The following is a 19,279-nucleotide window of genomic DNA, read 5'->3' as shown; positions in this document are numbered from 1 at the left end:
ACGAGCTGCCCCAAATTTTATTTTTCTAATCTTTAGGGGGGGTCAATAGTAGTATAAATTTCAAATCTCGACTGAATTTGACCGTTACGTCAGCCGCCATTTTGATTTTAAACGAGAAACGTTTTTGCTCAATATCTCCGCCATTTTCAACTTTTCGACAAAAAGTATACAAACTGAAATTATTGAAAATGCGATTTCCTATAATTTCGTTTATTATAATTTTTTTCGTGCGGTCGATATTTTCCGAGTTATGGGGAAAATAGTGACAGTTAGAGCATAATTATTGATTTATTGAATTATCTTGTTTATTATTAGTTATACAACAAATTTGAACCTATACAAAAATGAAGAGAATTAAATTTTCTACAATTTTGATCTCCTTCATTTTTTTGATAAAATCATTATTTAAGGTAGTACGTATGCGGTAAAGGCGCGAGCGTAAGACCCGATTAATTTTATAGCAATTGTTTTTGTTCAATATCTCCGTTATTTTCAACTGTTCGACAAAAAGTGTAAGGACTGAAATTGTTGCAATTAAGATTTACTACAATTTTTCGAGAGAACCAGTGGTGGATCTACGACGGGGAGATGGGGAAATTCCCCCCAACAGGGTCCAAAATTAAAAAAAAAATTGTTGAGATATTAAAATATGTTAGCTGACATGAAACTTAATTATCGACAGACAAATTCAACCAATAAAACCCGCTAGTTAATAAAATTAAGTGAACTTAATGCATATAAGTTATTATTTATGTCTTTTATATACTTAGTTTGGTTGGTGTTTCATTGGAAGTTTCAAAAATTGTATAAAATATAATTCTCTTTATTTTTGTTTATGTACAATTATGTCGTAAAGTTAATAATAAATGAGACAATTCAATAATTATGCTTCCCCCCGCTTCCACTATTTTCCCCCTTAACTCGGAGGATAATGATCGCATAAAAAAATTGTGGAAAAGAAATTGTAGGAAATTGCGTTTACAACAATTTTAGTTCCTACCGTTTCTGTCGAAAAGTTGAAAATGACGGAGATATTAAGCAACAACAGTTCTCCTTTAAAATTAATATGGCGGCTAATGCAACCGCGAAATTCAGTCGAGATTTTAAATTTACACTACTATTGATCTCCCCTAAAGGATAGAATTATAAAATTTGGGGCAGCTCGGAAACAAGATTCAATTCAGTAATTATGCTCCCCCACCACTTTTTACTATTTTCCCACTTAACTTGGGAAATATCAACCGCATGAAAAAAATTGTTAAAAATAAATTGTAGGAAATCATATTTGGAACAATTTTATTTGATAATGGCGTAGATATTGATCAAAAACAATTACTACAAAATCAATCTGGTCTTACGCTCGCGCCATTATCGCATACGTACTACCTTAAATATTAACTTCAGCAAAAAAATGAAAGATTTTAAAATTGTGTAGAATTTAATTCTCTCTATTTTTATATAGAAACATTTTTGTCGTAAAACTAATAATAAACGAGATAATTGAATAATTATGCTCTAACTGCCACTATTTTCCGCCATAACTCGGAAAATATCGACGGCATGAAAAAATTGTAAGAATAGAAATGATAGAAAATCACATTTTCAACAATTTTAGTTGTTATACTTTCTGTCGAAAAGTTGAAAATGGCGGAGATATGGAGCAAAAACGGTTCTCGTTTAAAATCAAGATGGAGGCTAACGCAATGGCGGAATTCAGTCGAGATTTTAAATTTACACTACTGTTGACCCTCCCTAAAGATTAGAAAAATAAAATTGGGGGCAGCCCTTAATGCAAGGTTAGGCCTGTTATTCGTCTAAGCCGACTGGACTATGTGGTTGGTCATTGTTGTCTAATAGTTATCATAACTTTTTTGCTAATTTTTTTTTTATTAAGAGTATTATTGTAGGTGTTTCAGAATTTTGTGAGATCTTCCGATCTAAGTGTTTTTAATCCAGAACTACATACAGGTCATTTTCGTCAATTAATGGCGAGATCAGCACCAAACCAACTAATGTTAGTAGTCGGAATACATCCTCAAGACTTGGACGAAGAAAAATTAAACAAGTTCAAACAAGATCTCGTTGAATTTTTCAGCAAGGGAGATGGAAAGGATGCAAATGTGACATCGTTATATTATCAGAAAATTGTTAAAAAGTAAGTACTTATTCATATAATTAGGCAAATAAATTATAAAATCTAATTCAAAAATGAATAACCATTTTCAATTTCGTTGCAAAACGAAAACACAGCCGCATCATATTCTAGTCCAATCAGAGAGTGCAGCAAGCACCTCTACCGGTTTCGAAACTTATTAGTCTCTCATCAGGAGGCACATATGCTGCTCTTTCTGATCCATCCAAAACAAACCCCGGCGTGCAGTCACGGATTGCAACGAACGAAATGGCATAGATGCCCTAGCGGCAACTGCTAGCAAAAGACTAAGTTTTCAATCTAATTCAATCTAAAACAACATAATGTTACTCTACATCCCACCAGACCGATAACAATGGGAACCTTCTCTAGTTACACCTCCGAGGCTTCTACAATTTGCAAGCCATAACGGATGCTGAGACTAAGGAAGATGAGGGAATTTTACAATTTATAATTCACGCCCCATCTGCTCAGCGCGGTAAATTTCTAACAACATTATGTTGTTTTATATGCCATTAGATTGAAAACTTAGTCTTTTGCTAGCAGTTGCCGCTAGGGCATCTATGCCATTTCGTTCGTTGCAATCCGTGACTGCACGCCGGGGTTTGTTTTGGTTGGATCAGAAAGAGCAGCATATGTGTCTCCTGATGAGAGACTAATAAGTTTCGAAACCGGTAGAGGTGCTTGCTGCACTCTCTGATTGGACTAGAATATGATGCGGCTGTATTTTCGTTTTGCAACGAAATTGAAAATGGCTATTTATTTTTGATTTACATGTTTACTCTGATTGGAGTACGAAGGGAACCATTCTCGTTGGAACTTTACCGCGCTGAGCAGATGGGACGTGAATTATAAATTGTAAAATTCCCTCATCTTCCTTAGTCTCAGCATCCGTTATGGCTTGCAAATTGTAGAAGCCGCGGAGTTGTAACCAGAGAAGGTTCCCATTGTTTTCAGTCTGGTGGGATGTAGATTAACATTATGTTGTTTTATATGCCATTAGATTGAAAACTTAGTCTTTTTTTAAATCTAATTCGTGGAAATTTAATCTAATTATTTAATCTAATTATTTAATCTAATTCATTTAATCTAATCATAATCATGGAAAGCAAACAAATAATTGTCTTAAATTGGGCCGTGGATAAAATATGATAAGTGAACTAAGCTACTTCCAAAATTAAGCATTTTCCTGTCGTTTTATTTGAAACAATTGTTGGAAAAAGTTCCGTTTTTCCAAATATTAAATAATTCAAAATTTTTCAAAGCAATGATAAGTTTTAGAGCCGAAAATATAAAACTTCTATCATTGGAACCAAGTTTTACGTGACAACCTGAATTCGTGCCTTCTAAAATTTGAAAAGCAAACGAACAATGAATAGAGGAGAATAGGGGGAATCTAAGATTGCATTCCACAACCCGTCAATTCATCTAGGTAAAATTTCGTCGAATCTTGTCCATTCATCTATGTAAAACATATTTCATTCCGTTTCAAAAGCACCAATTTTGGGATCTTCAGAGAGGCCTGTGGTCTGCTCTGAATCGTAACAAAAACGACCGTCTTATTAAGCAAAATTATATGAAATAATTCGCTGTTAGACGCTGTAGCAACATCTAGCGAAGAAGAATTGAATTTATGCGACTGTTCTATGATTACTCTAAAAGTGTTAATTTGGTCTATGCATGATCGGTTTGGTCTGAAGCAGACTTGTTCCTTCCTTAACATTGATTCCACACTATCTGCCATCGGTTGTTAATAACTATTACTGTGAATTTATTTATGGTATTCAGAAGTATGATTCCTCTTTAGTTTTGCAATATCTTTTGTTAGCCTTTATTTGCTATCTTTATAATAAGTCCCGTTTTTCATTCTTTGGAGAACTTTTCTTTGCTTCTGCAAAGCCCTCCGCAAGGGTAGTTTGATTAGCTTTGCTGTTGTGCTTATAGGGCACAATTTTGACAACTCTGGTGGAAAATCGTCAATTATATTACCCAAAATATAGATATACAATATTATGTAATTACATGTGGATATTTCTCTCAGCAACTCCACTATAATATGTTTTTTTAAATTCTGATTTTTTACCTAGAAACCACAATAATGACATAACTCCATCAGAACATCTCTGGGGCGAGACTCATATCTACGAGACCATTTTAGGATTGAAATTTAAAATATCTCCAGAAGCTTTTTTCCAAGTCAATTCTAAAGGAGCCGAAGTTTTATATCAGTCGGCTATGGAATTATCTGAACCATTAGAAGATTCAACTGTTCTCGATGTGTGCTGTGGTACCGGTACTATAGGTTTATGCTTTTCCAAGGTAAGAAACTTAATCAAATAATATTTTTATTAAAATTGATTTTGTTGAATTTAAACTGAATTGAAGTTGCAGAAAAAAAAGTATATCAAATATTGTTCACACAATTCTTAAATTTATTTATTGTATAACGATCGGATGGACAAGGGGTCATAAAGGCTGAACAAGAAGGATCAGGACGATATTATCCTTAGATGGAATAAGGAATGACCGAAGATGGAAAGGTCCAATCGCCATCATTGACGAAATAAAGGTCACGTTGCTCAGTCGGAAGAGATGTGGGCGTGATTCTTTGGGTTGGGCTTCCGTTGCAATAAAAGATATTAAATGAATAAATAATGATATGCGAATAGGACTAATGAAACCATGATAGACAAAAGATAAATAGATAACATTAACTGATGGTTTGACTCATGGCCTCTAAGAAAACGAAAATACTGAATACACAAACGAAATTGGGCGCCTGGGATTTTTACCTCTAAATCCTCAAAGGAATAATTAACGAAACATAACACAACAATAGAAAAATTATCAACACTGCTACGGCAAAACAACAATGTTCCAGTCTTGAGCTGTAAATAATAATTAAATAAAATGCAACATCGTACACTGTAATAAAAAATTTATTAAAAACTCAAGGGAATCTTAATATTCACATAATATACATAAATAAAGCGTAAAAATGTCGACCACGAAAATAAAAATTAAAAAATAATCCTGAATAATTTCCTGACGAGAACAAAAGAGTTCGAAATGGTCTATAGAAAGATGGTAATGATCTCTGAGTCGAAATTAAATATAATGCCTTTTATCTACCCAGGGTTTTACTCACGTATCGAGTACTAGGAAGCAGATTTGTTGATCTTTACCTCGGTGAATTTATATGTTGTGGAGTGCAACTATGTAGACTCCCCATGTCTCTACATTCATCACCTTTTTCCTTGCAATTTTTAGAAGGATGGGGAATAGGTATAAGAGAGAATCTGCTTCCGAACCAAGAAATCCAAAGATTTTATTATTTTTAAACATTTATTTGTTTAAAGATGGAGTCTTTTGGGTTTCGACAGTTTGTTAAAAGAGGTCGCTATAGCGTATAAATGTTAATTATATTTTGTAATTGACATGAATGGCAAATATATTTATTTTTCGATTCAGAGCATCATTGCATATGCTTTCCTGACGAGAACAAAAGAGTTCGAAATGGTCCATAGAAAGATGGTAATGATCTCTGAGTCGAAATTAAATATAATGCCTTTTATCTACCCACGGTTTTACTCACGTATCGAGTACTAGGAAGCAGATTTGTTGATCTTTACCTCGGTGAATTTATATGTTGTGGAGTGCAACTATGTAGACTCCCCATGTCTCTACATTCATCACCTTTTTCCTTGCAATTTTTAGAAGGATGGGGAATAGGTATAAGAGAGAATCTGCTTCCGAACCAAGAAATCCAAAGATTTTATTATTTTTAAACATTTATTTGTTTAAAGATGGAGTCTTTTGGGTTTCGACAGTTTGTTAAAAGAGGTCGCTATAGCGTATAAATGTTAATTATATTTTGTAATTGACATGAATGGCAAATATATTTATTTTTCGATTCAGAGCATCATTGCATATGCTTTCCTGACGAGAACAAAAGAGTTCGAAATGGTCCATAGAAAGATGGTAATGATCTCTGAGTCGAAATTAAATATAATGCCTTTTATCTACCCACGGTTTTACTCACGTATCGAGTACTAGGAAGCAGATTTGTTGATCTTTACCTCGGTGAATTGATATGTTGTGAAGTGCAACTATGTAGACTCCCCATGTCTCTACATTCATCACCCTTTTCCTTGAATTTTTAGAAGGATGGGGAATAGGTATAGGAGAGAATCTGCTTCCGAACCAAGAAATCCAAAGATTTTATTATTTTTAAACATTTATTTGTTTAAAGATGGAGTCTTTTGGGTTTCGACAGTTTGTTAAAAAATAATCATTTAAAAATGGTTAACAAATTGCATATACACATACAAAAAAAATTGATAAATGGACGATTGTGACTCTCACTAGATAGCTATTTAAGAATGGAATTAACTGAAGTTAATACATATTATCTAGAAAGTTGAAAAATATAAAAAAATGAAATAGTTTATTAACAAAGTTTATCTATAAAAAGATGATATAATTAGTCATACTTCGTCCATTTCTAAATATAGTAAAAAGGCCTTTTTGTCTCGATAAGACTAAAATACTTAAATTTTACTCTAATAACAGAAATTGCATAACGTTAATTAAAAGAATTAACTATATAAAAACATACTTCAAATTCACTGTAAATGTCAAAAACATTAAGCGAAAGCGTCTATATATCATGGACGTTAAATGTAGAGACAATGAGACGACTTAACGCCTTTGAAATGTGGACCTATAGAAGAATTATGAGGGTTTCCTGGGTAGATAGAGTTACGAACAATGAAGTACTGAGAAGAATAGGTAAAGAGAAGGAAGTTGAACTTACAATTAAAGAAAGAAAACTACAGTATCTCGGACATGTGATGCAGGGCGAGAAGTATGGCATCCTGCGACTCATACTGCAGGGAAAGATAGATGGCAGAAGAAGCATCGGCAGAAGACGAATTTCATAACTGAAGAAACTCAGAGAATGGTTTGGATGCAGCTCAAAACAACTATTTAGAGCTACTGCCTCAAAAATTAAAATAGCTATGATGATTGCCAACCTCCGTAGCGGAGATGGCACCTGAAGAAGAAGAAGTCTATACAGCGTGTCTACTTGAGTTGGAAACATATGGGAAACTTTTTTATTATTAATTTTACGAAAAAAAGTTATTCCTTATAAAAAGTTCTGCATGCCCCAAAACCTAAGATTCAATTATCAGATATCAAATTTTCTCAATATTATACGAGGTATGTCAAAAAATATGAATTTCGGCTAAGGGTAAAGTACCTTTATTTCTCTCAATATCGAAAATTCTTATGATAAAAAGTTGTTTGGAATTAAAAACTAAGATGAAATATGCAATTACATGCTTCTTATTGAAAAAAAAAATATTTTTCTCAAATTTATGGATACCCAACATCGTTTTTAATTATTACAAATATCATAACTCGTTTATTATTCATTTTACGAAAAAAAGTTATTCTTCATAAAAAACTTTGCATGGTCTAAAATCTAAGACACAACCATGATATATCAACTTTTATTAATTTTATACGAGGTGTGTCAAAAAATATGAAATTCGCTCAATATTATAGCACCTATATTTCACAGTATTTCAATTAGAAGGATGTAATTGCATATTGACACATAGTTTTTAATTCTAAACAACTTTTTTAATAACCGTTTTCAATATTGTGAAAAATAAAGGTACTTTACTCTTGAGTGAAATTCATATTTTTTGACATAACTCGTATAAAATTAATAAAATGTCATATCTGTTGGTTGAATCTTCGGTCTTAGGACATACAGAGATGTTTATAAAGAATACCTTTTTTTCGTAAAAGTAATAATAAAAGAGTTATCGTATGTGTAATGAATAAAAACGAAGTTAGTATCAATAAATTTGAGAAAAATTTGGAAAATATTTTTTTCCAATTAGAAGCATGTAATTACATATTTGAGCTTGGTTTTTATTTCCAAACAACTTTTCATAATAAGAATTTTCGATATTGAGAGAAATAAAGGTACTTTACCCTTAGCCGAAATTCATATTTTTTGACATCCCTCGTATAATATTGAGAAAATTTGATATCTGATAATTGAATCTTAGGTTTTGGGGCATGCAGAACTTTTTATAAAGAATAACTTTTTTTCGTAAAATTAATAATAAAAAAGTTTCCCATATGTTTCCAACTCAAGTAGACACGCTGTATATCCTGAATTAGAAATTTATGCAAAAGTAAATGTCTATATTTCTTTTTTTAAATCCAAAACGGAAATGACCTACATGTTATATTAAGTAAAATAACATATGGTAGCTACATTATCACAGGGATACAAAAATAAACCAAATATAAATTCACTTGCCCAGAACAGGTAGAGGAAGTCCATGTTTTAGACAGTGTCGCAGACTGCCCAGGTGTTAGGATGGCCCTTTGTAAGCCGGCAGGCTCTTAAGGTGCGGAAGATGGCCAGGAAGAAATTCGACTTTACACACAGTCGAAAGAATAACACAAACAGTGTTAATAAAATAGCAGCTGGACGCAATGCAAACTTAGGTGGACACTTTAAAAAATATAAAAACGCCATTGTACAATTGTATATACCAATAAACGATAATTAATACTCTTACCTGCCTAAGAGGCGGGGCCCACTATACGCGATCACACTTGATCTCACATAATGACTAACTCTATTAACTCAACTAACAAGAATGACGCAAAATCTTAGGAATTCTTTAACTTATAGGATTCGTTAGCGTCAGGACGCTAGCTTACCCAAGCCGCTATATCAACGGTAAAGAGAGATATGCAAAAAAGGGCCTTATTAACATCGCGACATAGTCGTCCAATGTCTCAGAACCCCAATTCCCAAAATGAGTTATGGCTATTAGTGGCTTAAGTATTAACGACTTATTCTACCTAAAAGCTATTAAATCCTCGCATTTTGCGTGAAAACGCCTCTATCGATAGCACATATGTTACTCTGAGAAAAACATGGTCCTAGAGATTATAAAATCTACAGGAAAATAAGTTAAAACTCATGAAGCGATGGGGACTGAATTAAAATCTACACTCAGAAAACCTAAACGTTACAATTGAAAACGATTTTTGGAGTGGAAATCAAAAAGTTACTTAAAAATGTAATTTTCATTAGAGTCTTTTTCATGAGCATTTTTCAGAGCGTCACAGTTTTTCGATTTCTTTCTAATGCATTAAATTGTATGTGACAGAAAAAAGGCACATATGTGATTACAGATATTTATAACATTTATTCTAGTTATTCTAGTTGTCGATAGATGGGGCTATAATCGAAGAAAAACTTATTTACGAATTATATAATATATCTACGAATATATTCTGTATAATTTATAAGACTATACAAATCAAAGAAAATACCATTTTATAAATGCAATAAACACAATTGATTTGTTTTTATGTCAAATTGCAAATAAAATGGGCAACTGTCAGATTTAACTAAAGTGTCATGTTAGAATAAATGTCATAAATGTGTATTATCACCTTTTTTTCTGCTCATGAAAAGGACTCTACCATCAATTGTGACTTAATGCCATATAAACATAGTATTTAAATAGTTGTTAATATTTTGTCGAATTACCCTGGTTTAAAAAAAGAATGAAGAGATTTTGGATATGATATTGTAATATTTGTGAAAAGTCAAAGACTGTCATGGCTGTGACATGTAAAGAGATAAGAAGATGCAAGGGCAGCGAAGAAAATGTTACAATGGAAGCCGATAAGAAGACGAAGGAAAGGAAGAAAGGGAAGGCCCAAAACGAGATGGTTAGATGACGTGGAATACGATCTGAAAACCATGAATATAAGACAATTGAGGAAAACGACACAAGAGAGATCTGAATGGAAGGACATAGCCAGAGAGACAAATACTCATCCAGGTTTATGATGTCAAAAGAAGAAGAAGAAGAAGATATCCCCTATGACATAAAATGATCAGATACCCGTAATAATTTTTTCACCTATTTCTTTTTCTAGACTGAGGTAGACATGAAGTTTTTCAAGAAAGTATTATCTTGATTTTGTTCATTATTCCCACAAATGATTATCTTATTGTTTCTGGTAGTATATAATATTTTTGTTCGTTTTAGAAATGCAAACAAGTTTTGGGGATAGAAATAATACCTCAAGCTATAGACGATGCCAAAGAAAATGCAGCTATTAACAAAATTGAAAATTCGGAATTTTTTGTTGGTAAAGCCGAAGACACATTGGGAAATGTGTGTTATAAATCTACAGGAAAAGACGTTGTTGCTGTATTAGACCCACCAAGAGCTGGTTTACGTAAGTGTACATGCAATGTTTGCATTTGTAGCTGACTCATTTTGTTCAATGTTTTAAGCCATGCGTTTGTTTAATTGTTTACCCTTCGATCATATTTTTGTAAAAATTTTGCAGTTAATCATTTTCACCTTCTCTACTAGTCCTCTAAATTATTGATTGATTGGAGTTGTTCCACCGGATTTGCGCACAAACGTAATGATTTTCAAATAAATTAAATCAAAACATAGGTGAAACGTAAAGTGAAGTGAAAGGTAAAGTGAAACGTAGGTCGGCATGTAAAGTCAATGTAATTATTAAGAAATGGCTATTATCCCGGTGGACGTATTTTATAAAGTTATTTTATTGAAGTGTTTGATCTTTTTCACTATTGAGGAGATTAATGGAATCAACCTTAAACAGCTTGAACATCATACCGACTATTACTAATATAAAGATAAATAGAGAACGGTAATAAATAAATAAAAAAAAACAAAGTTAAACAGTAATCTCGAAAATAAACAAATACGTTTCCTTTCGACTGAACTATACGCTCTGAGCTTCGCTGGTGTCGCTCCTAGCGGAATAGTAATGCAACTTTCACCGGTAATTTTTAAATTTATTATTTAATTGTTATCGCTTAATATTTACAACGCAAAAAAGTAATTAAATTGTAATCGATTTTTTTAAGATTTTGCTAATCATTTTGACGTTCTATTGATGAAATATTAATTTCTTACTTCGGATACTTTCACAATTATCGTGTAGATGGCGCTAAGATTAATAGATTAGTTTATAATTACATATTACGGAACATTAAAAAAACTTAAATTCAGTATTTAAAACGTAAGTATATTTAAGGTAAAAATATATACCACAGCTTTGACAAAGTAATATTTTTTATAATTAATGTTTTCATTTTTTAATTAATTAATTTTGACATTTATGCCAAATTTCCAGTAAACGTTTACAGACTTGTCACTACTGGCGCTCGCGAATTTTTAAATATCCCCTCTACGTACGAGCTCACAGCGTATAGCTAGACTCGTGTAGTCTAATGACAACTTACTTGTCAGATTAGGTTAAAAATAATTACCGGAAATGATCAAATAAGAGCAACAGTTAGTCATTTTAACGGTTATGTTTGAAACTAAAAATTACAATGAAATGTACAAACAACGACTAAAAAATCATATCAAAAACCCATTTTTAAAAACAACAATTGCGCCAATGTCACTGAAAATGATAAATGCCAAAATTATTAGCAAATAATGTATCAAAACATGGCGTATCACTTATCCTCGCTTATCCTTGTTTAACCGATGACCAACCTTTTTTTGTTACACGGATGACCAAGGGCGGGGGGGGGGGGAATGACCCCAGGTCAAAAATGACAATTAACAAAAAATGAAGTTTTTTTATGGCATTGACTTCAGGATGTCATTCAGCCAGTCACAACATGAGTATTAGTGTCATGTGTAGTGTGTATGTTGAGTAAGTGTCTTGTTACTTTGCAAAGTCGACGTCATTAGCGTAAAACTACTTGGAATTACACATATAATAGACGGTATTTTACTATTGGGACCGTGCAAGTTCGGCAAAGCGACGCCTGGTTTCTACGCTCAGCAATATTTTTCGCACTTTTAATTATATTGGCCAATTATATTAGTCCTGGTTACTGGATAATTGTCAAGGCCATAGTCCAAAAAAATAATAAGAAGAAAAAATAAGATTGAGGTTATGTTATTAAAACGTAAACAATTGTATGTAGTAAATAAAATTACTTATTAAAATGCAGTACTACAAGCAAAATACAATTAATTAAATTTACTTTTATATAATAATTGCATATCATATCAATATTGTGGAGCAATATATAATTTTTCTTCTTCAATGACAGTAGGTATGAAATATACGTCAATTTTACAATTTCAATTGACAATATGAATTATTTCAGAAAGTTACAATATTTCTCCGCAATTCGCGCACGATCGTTTCTCATATCCCCTCCAAGTACTTGCACACCGCGAATACGTCAACTTCAGAATATATTTTCTATTCGTAAAATATAGGGAATTTTCTTAATTTCAAAATACATATGAGGATATCTAGAATGATAGTCAAATAAAAAAATAATGAGTTAAAAATTGAAAATACTTTTGAATTTATTAAAGAAAAACATACGCTGGAGTCACAATTTCCCCGCTTGGTCATCCGAAGATTAACTTATTGTGGTCTCTATGGACAAGCGGCCTAATTTTGCAATATTAGTTTCTATTCGCGGTGTGCAAGTACTTGGAGGGGATACGAGAAACGATCATGCGCGAATAGCGGAGAAATCTTGAAACTTTTTTAAATAATTCATATTGTCAATTAAAATTGTCAAATTGACGTATATTTCATACCTACTGTCATTGAAGAAGAAAAATTATATGTTGCTCACAATATTGATATGATATGCAATTATTATATAAAAGTATATTTAATTAATTGTATTTTGCTTGCCGTACTGCATTTTAATAATTAATTTTATTTACTACATACAATTGTTTACCTTTTAATAACATAGCCTAAATCTTACTTTTTCTTCTTATAATTTTTTTTGGGCTACGGCCTTGACAATTATCCAGTAACCAGGACTAATATAATTGGCCAATGTAATTAAAAGTGCGAAAAAAGTTGCCGAGCTATGAAACCAGGTGTCGCTTTTCCGAACTTGCACGGTCCCAATAAGTAAAAAAGAGACCGAGTATAAAAAGTAATTCGTGAATAATTTCATGCATGTGCCTAGATCCGTTGGAACAACTGTACAAATCATCTTTCCTTTTCAACACCTGTTTGTTGACACCAATGCAGAGTTAAATTAATAACTTAGTACTGTGGCTACACAAAATAGAAAAATCTGGAAACACATATTTATCTCTTAAATGGACGGTCCGAATTATACAAAAACCGGGATAATCTGATTTTGAAATATGAAAATTTCAAAGTTGATGCTTGCAATGTTGCCAGATTTACCATTTTTCTGATATCATTAGTCACTTTGGTTTTTTTTTAATACAACACTCTGTATAATGAATTATTATTGAACTTCTCTCACTTCAATATGAATTCGACCATATTGGGTATGTTATCCATTTGGTATGTTATCTAGTATCGAAGGTCTTAAATAAATAAAAATTCTCAGTGCAAAATACTTTTGAAGTAATAAGGAACTTTCACATTTTTTTTATTACATAATAATGTTCAGTTTTGTATAAAAATGAGATTTCCAAAATTACACGCTTCAAAAACTCATAATAACTTAGAAGTACAAACTTAAGGCTATGGGTACATAATTCGCAAATATTTTACGTGTATCCCTACTTTTTCTGTCTTTACACGGCAAATTACGTGTAGTAAAATTCACACTGGTATGGATATGTAAACATTACTAGAATGTCATTCTACTTGAAAATGTCATCATTAATTTAAAGAGATGGCTTTTGAATGTTCTTGGATAACTGTTATTTTTATAATTGCAAATTATTAATTCAGTTAATAAATGTGATAATTTTTTCACTAACTATGTATTCAGTGATTGTAATAATTTATTTGTACAACAAAGACTAATACTCAATCGAGAAAAGAGGAAAAGTGTTAAAGTGATTTTTTAATAATATATTGTAATGGAACGCTTACAATTTTGAACAGCTTTAACAACAAAATACTTGGATCACAGAATATATTATCCTGATGTATTCTCTGCCTGGATCTTCCACAAATAATACACAATAAATAACTTTTTATTAAGTTCACGTCTTAAATCAATTATTTATCAAATACACTATATATCAATAATATTTAATCAATAACTCAACATACTCCCGATGCAATGTAAAATATTTAAAATTGTCACTGATTGTCAGTGTCTGACTGATAATATATGCTGACAATATTATATTCGGCTGAGTGCGTTGTAAGACAAAGATAGATTTGGAAAATATTACCACGGCATTGTGTTAATTTTTTTCGAATCCTGAAAAAACCAATAAATATTTTTGAAAAATTTAAACTCAGAATGAAAGACTAACTTATTACCGAGGGCCGAAAGTCCATTAGAATAAATAAAACGTTTATTTTGAATGTTATATTTGAAATTAAAAATCACACTAAATTTTCTCTTAGTTTTTCACCCCTGTAACTTATTAAAATAAACATTATAGAAGTTCTCAGGGACTTTCGGCCCTCGCTAATAACGTAATATTTCATTCTGCGTTTAAATTTTTCAAAAATACTTATTAGTTTTCTCAGGATTCGAACAAAATGAATCCCCATTTGAATAGCATTGCAGCCGAAAATACGTACCGATCCTCTTAAAGTCTTCTGTATTTTAAAATAGTCAAACGACCCGTGACGTCACATAGTTTAACTATATGGTTCCGTTTATGGTTATACAGGGTGTCCAAAAACTCTACCGACAAACGAAGACAGGAGATTCTTCAGAGAATTTAACCCAATTCACTTAGTCCGAAAATGCTTCCTAAGGGAGCTAAAGCTCTTTGAAGATGGCGTTTTGTAATTAGTTTTTCTTAAATAGCTCCAGAACGCTTCTATTTAGAAAAACAAAAATTGGTACGCGTATTTATCTTCAAGATATAAATCTAATCCATCCATTGCAAATTTTTAGTACCGATTATAGGCGTCCGTTTTGGGTAGGGCAACGGTTAATTTATCGAATAACTTTTTTATCTTTAACTTTAATGCATTTCTGACACTAGATTATTAAATTGTGAAGTATTCTAGTACTAAAAGGTACTCGTTTTTAAAATCGGTAGGACACACCATTTTGTAGAAAAATCAATTTGAAAATTTTTCGCTTTTTGAATAAAAAAAAAATTAAAAAAAAAACTGTTTAGAAAGACGAAAACTGGTACATTTATTTATATTCCAGAGATAAATCGATTTCATTAATTGGGAATTTCTAGTACTGGTCATAGGCGTCCGTTTTGGGTAGGTCAACAGTTATTTTATAGCATAACTTTTTTGTCTTGAATTTTTGAGCATTTTTAAAACTAGATTATTAAATTATGAGGTATTCGAGTACTAAAAGTTACTCTTATTTTATGTTGGTAAAATACTTCGTTTTTTGTTGAAAAGTTCTTTCAATTTTTTTTCAAATTCCAAAAATGAAAAACTTTCAAACTGATTTTTCTAGAAAACGGTGTGTCCTACCGACTTAAAGCAAGAGTGCCTTTTAATACTAGAATACCTCACAATTTAATAATCCGGTGTCAAAATTGCATAAAAGTTAAGGACAAAAAAGTTATGAGATAAAATACCCGTTGCTCTACCCAAAACGGACGCCTATGACTGGTACTAGAAATTTGCAATGGATGGAATCGATTCATCTCTGAAAAGTAATTATGCATACCAATTTTTATTTTTCTAAATATAAGCGTTCTGGAGGTATTTAAGAAAAACTAATTTCATGACGCCATCTTCAAAGAGCTCTAGCTCCCTTAAGAAGCATTTTCGGACTAGGTAAATTGGGTTAAATTGTCTTAAAATTATCTGAGGAATCTCCTGTCTTCGTTTGTCGGTAGAGTTTCTGGACACCCTGTATATAGGTATATTCTTCTTCTTTAGGTTATGGGCCTCCACCTACTTTGGTATTTGGTCAGCTCGTGTTCGCGGAATAAAGGAAAAATATTTATATTCTAATGCCTTTTATCGTATGTTATTGTAATAATATATACCAGTTTGTTGAGATTGGACTTTGATATAGTTATTGAAGGAAAGGAAAGAATATTTACTATGGAAAATAAAACCATTTTGTAAAAGTACAAATTTTCTATGAATAGTTCAAACGATCACAAACACTTGTAACGTCACATAACTGATTTTCTACTGACGTCTATAATGTCCAATTTAAAATTATATACAATTTTGTTTACTTTGTTGGTGCAAAATGTAAACATATAGCCCGATGACGTCACGACGCGTTTTGGGCTGGCTGGTATAATTTGAATTTTTAATCGTCTTTAGGGGCCAAACGAAAGACAAACAAAACTTTTTTATCTTTGATACATGTTTTAAATTATGTTCTGTTGTGATTTATAACATTTTTTTTCGAATTTAAAATGTTATGCAAGTTCCCTATTCATCAAATATAGAATGCTGTGATTTTGACATTAATTCATAAAATTAACAAAAGCTTGACGTTTATTGAAAAGTTTTGTAAATTAAATTGTATTAAGAACTAAAGCTGAAAATTGTTTTGTGTTTTTAAATTCCCTATAATAAAGATGGTTTTTAATGAAAAAAAGCGAATTACTGTTTTAATAATGAGCGGCTACGGCGATAGATAAAGATCTTATGGTGAAGTAGCCAACTTGATCAACGATACTTTCCCAAAGCATTCTCCTATCCATGAGGCTACAGTACAAAAAAATGTAAAGCGCTTTGAGGAAACTGGACGTGTAAAAGATGACATTCGAATGGGTAGACCAAAAAACTGTTTGAATATAAATTAGAATAAAATTTTAGATTTAATGTAAGGTACATTCCATGTCAAATCACTCAGGCAAAAAATTTTGGATCTCCGATTTGTCTGAAAATTGGTGTATAGCTTCTGAGGGACGTAAAATTAAGATATTTAAGGTCAAAAAATCTTCTTCTTTTTTTTTTCAAAATGTTATTTTATGCGATTTTACAGTGATTTGGTGTTTATTTAAACAAATTTGCATTTTCTGTCGCAAAGTATCAATGAAAAACATAATATTTTAATAGAAAGGACTCAAAAATGTCATTATATGGCATTATAACAAGTTGTTTGGATCAAAACAAGTTTTTGATCAAATTTTATAGTGTAAAAAACGTTAAAATACCGTTTTTTACATTTTCCTCCATTCCCAAAATACATCATCATCGATTTGGCTGAAAATTTGCCCACAGATAGCCAAAAGATAGGACTTTAAGTGGTTAGAAGGATTTGAATTATATTATAATACCAAAAAAGTAACATGCAGTAATATCAGACTCAAAAGTATATATTAGTCCAGTCGGGATAGCATTTGACCTTGAATGCCGAGCTGCCCAAAATTTTATTTTTCTGATCTTTAGGGGAGTCAATAGTAGCCTAAATTTAAAATCAAGAATGAATTCCTCCGTTACGTTAGCCGCCATCTTGATTTTAAAGGAGAACCTGTTTTGCTCAATATCTCCGCCATTTTGAACTTTTCGACAAAAATGGTGGGAACTGAAATTGTTCCAAATAAATCATATTTACAATTATTACAATTTCCTTTTAACAATTTTTGTCGTGAGGTCGATATTTTCGAGTTAATTGTACTTACAGTAGACGCCTATATTTTTGACTATAATATTGCGTGTAACTTTTTTGGTATTGTAATATAATTCAAATCCTTCTCACCACTTAAAGTCCTATGTTTTGTCTCTCTGTGGGCAAATTTTCAGCCAAATCGATTATGATGTATTTTGGGAATGGAGAAAAATGTAAAAAAAAACGGTATTTTAACGTTTTCTACACTATAAAATTTGATCAAAAGCTTGTTTTGAATCAAAGTAACTTGTTATAATGCCATATAATGACATTTTTGAGTCCCTTTTATTAAAATATTATGCATTCCATTGATACTTGACGATAGAAAATGCAAATTTGTATAAATAAACACCAAATCACTGTAAAATGGCATAAAATAACATTTTGAGAAAAAAAGAAGAAGAAAATTTTTTGACCTTAAATATCTTATTTGACGTCACGCAGAAGCTATATACCAATTTTCAGACAAATCGGAGGTCCAAAATTTTTTTTACTCCAAAATTGAGTGATTTGAAATGGAATGACCCCTATACAATTTTAGTCACCATCTCTTAATAATTCGCTTGTCTAATGACCATCATTAGTTAAGAAATGCACAAATACATGTAGGTCATTCTTCAATATTTCGTATATTACATAAGAATTCATTTAAACACTACAAAACCCAGTTGTTGCAAGAATGAAATGAAGATGACTACGACCGTAGATTGCAGTTTAGTAAGGTAATGATGGGGTAAATCCACACTGGAATACATGAAAACCATACTCAGAGGCCACAAACATTAAATGTATGGTCGGGTATAGTGGGTACTCAGTTAATTGGTCTTTTTATAGAGGAAATTTAACAAGCGATAATTATGAAATGCTACTTAGAAATGAAATTGTACCAGCTCTGAAAAACAAGTTTTGAGTCAATTTTAATGATATGTGGTTTCAGCAAGACGGAGCTCCAGCTCATTTTGGTGTAACGGGCGTTATTAGATCAGACATTTGCCGGACGATGGATTGGTAGATTAGGTAGTATTACATGGCCGCCTCGTTCACCCAATTTAAATCTTGAGGATTATTTTTTGGGAATACTTGAAAAGTAGAATTTAGAAAACGAAACCAGCAGTGTTGCAGAGCTAAGTCAAATAATTATTTTCGATGGATCCATATAAAGGTCCGTAAGATCCATTCGCATTTTACGGAACGTCAACGTCCCATCACGGACCGACCATAGTTCTTTAAACAATGTATGGTACCTAGTCCCCTACATATTTTATATTAAAAAATGTCTTTCGTACTCACAACGTTTTCTTAGGTTTGTTGCTTGCCTGCTCCTCTTCGTCCAATATATTGCAATTACTGCTAATTTTGTTTTGCTTAACCCATTAACGCCCAAATAATTTCTTTTTGCATTTTTAACGTAATTTTTTGTTTCGTAATATATTTCGAGGTACAAAATGATGTCCTATCAAAGTTTTTGTTTTTTTGTTTTCAAATTTTTGAAAAAACAACTGTCCTTATTTGAGGACGCTGGGCTCAATTAC

The 19,279-nt window shown here is 31.8% G+C and overlaps 1 protein-coding gene across 2 annotated transcripts in view; it reads left to right on the top strand.

The window, feature by feature from the left end:
- Positions 1 to 19,279, top strand: part of LOC126884636 (tRNA (uracil-5-)-methyltransferase homolog A) — a 51,933-nt gene that overhangs the window by 29,502 nt on the left and 3,152 nt on the right. For both annotated transcript variants that reach the window (XM_050650700.1, XM_050650699.1), the window contains exons 6-8: positions 1,908 to 2,155; positions 4,240 to 4,471; positions 10,255 to 10,447. In XM_050650700.1, coding sequence (XP_050506657.1) covers positions 1,908 to 2,155; positions 4,240 to 4,471; positions 10,255 to 10,447 — 673 coding nt within the window. The remainder of the gene's footprint in view (positions 1 to 1,907; positions 2,156 to 4,239; positions 4,472 to 10,254; positions 10,448 to 19,279) is intronic.

The sequence above is a fragment of the Diabrotica virgifera genome, chromosome 5, assembly GCF_917563875.1.
Source record: "Diabrotica virgifera virgifera chromosome 5, PGI_DIABVI_V3a".
NCBI lineage: Eukaryota > Metazoa > Arthropoda > Insecta > Coleoptera > Chrysomelidae > Diabrotica > Diabrotica virgifera.
This window is presented reverse-complemented; position numbering and strand designations above follow the sequence as displayed.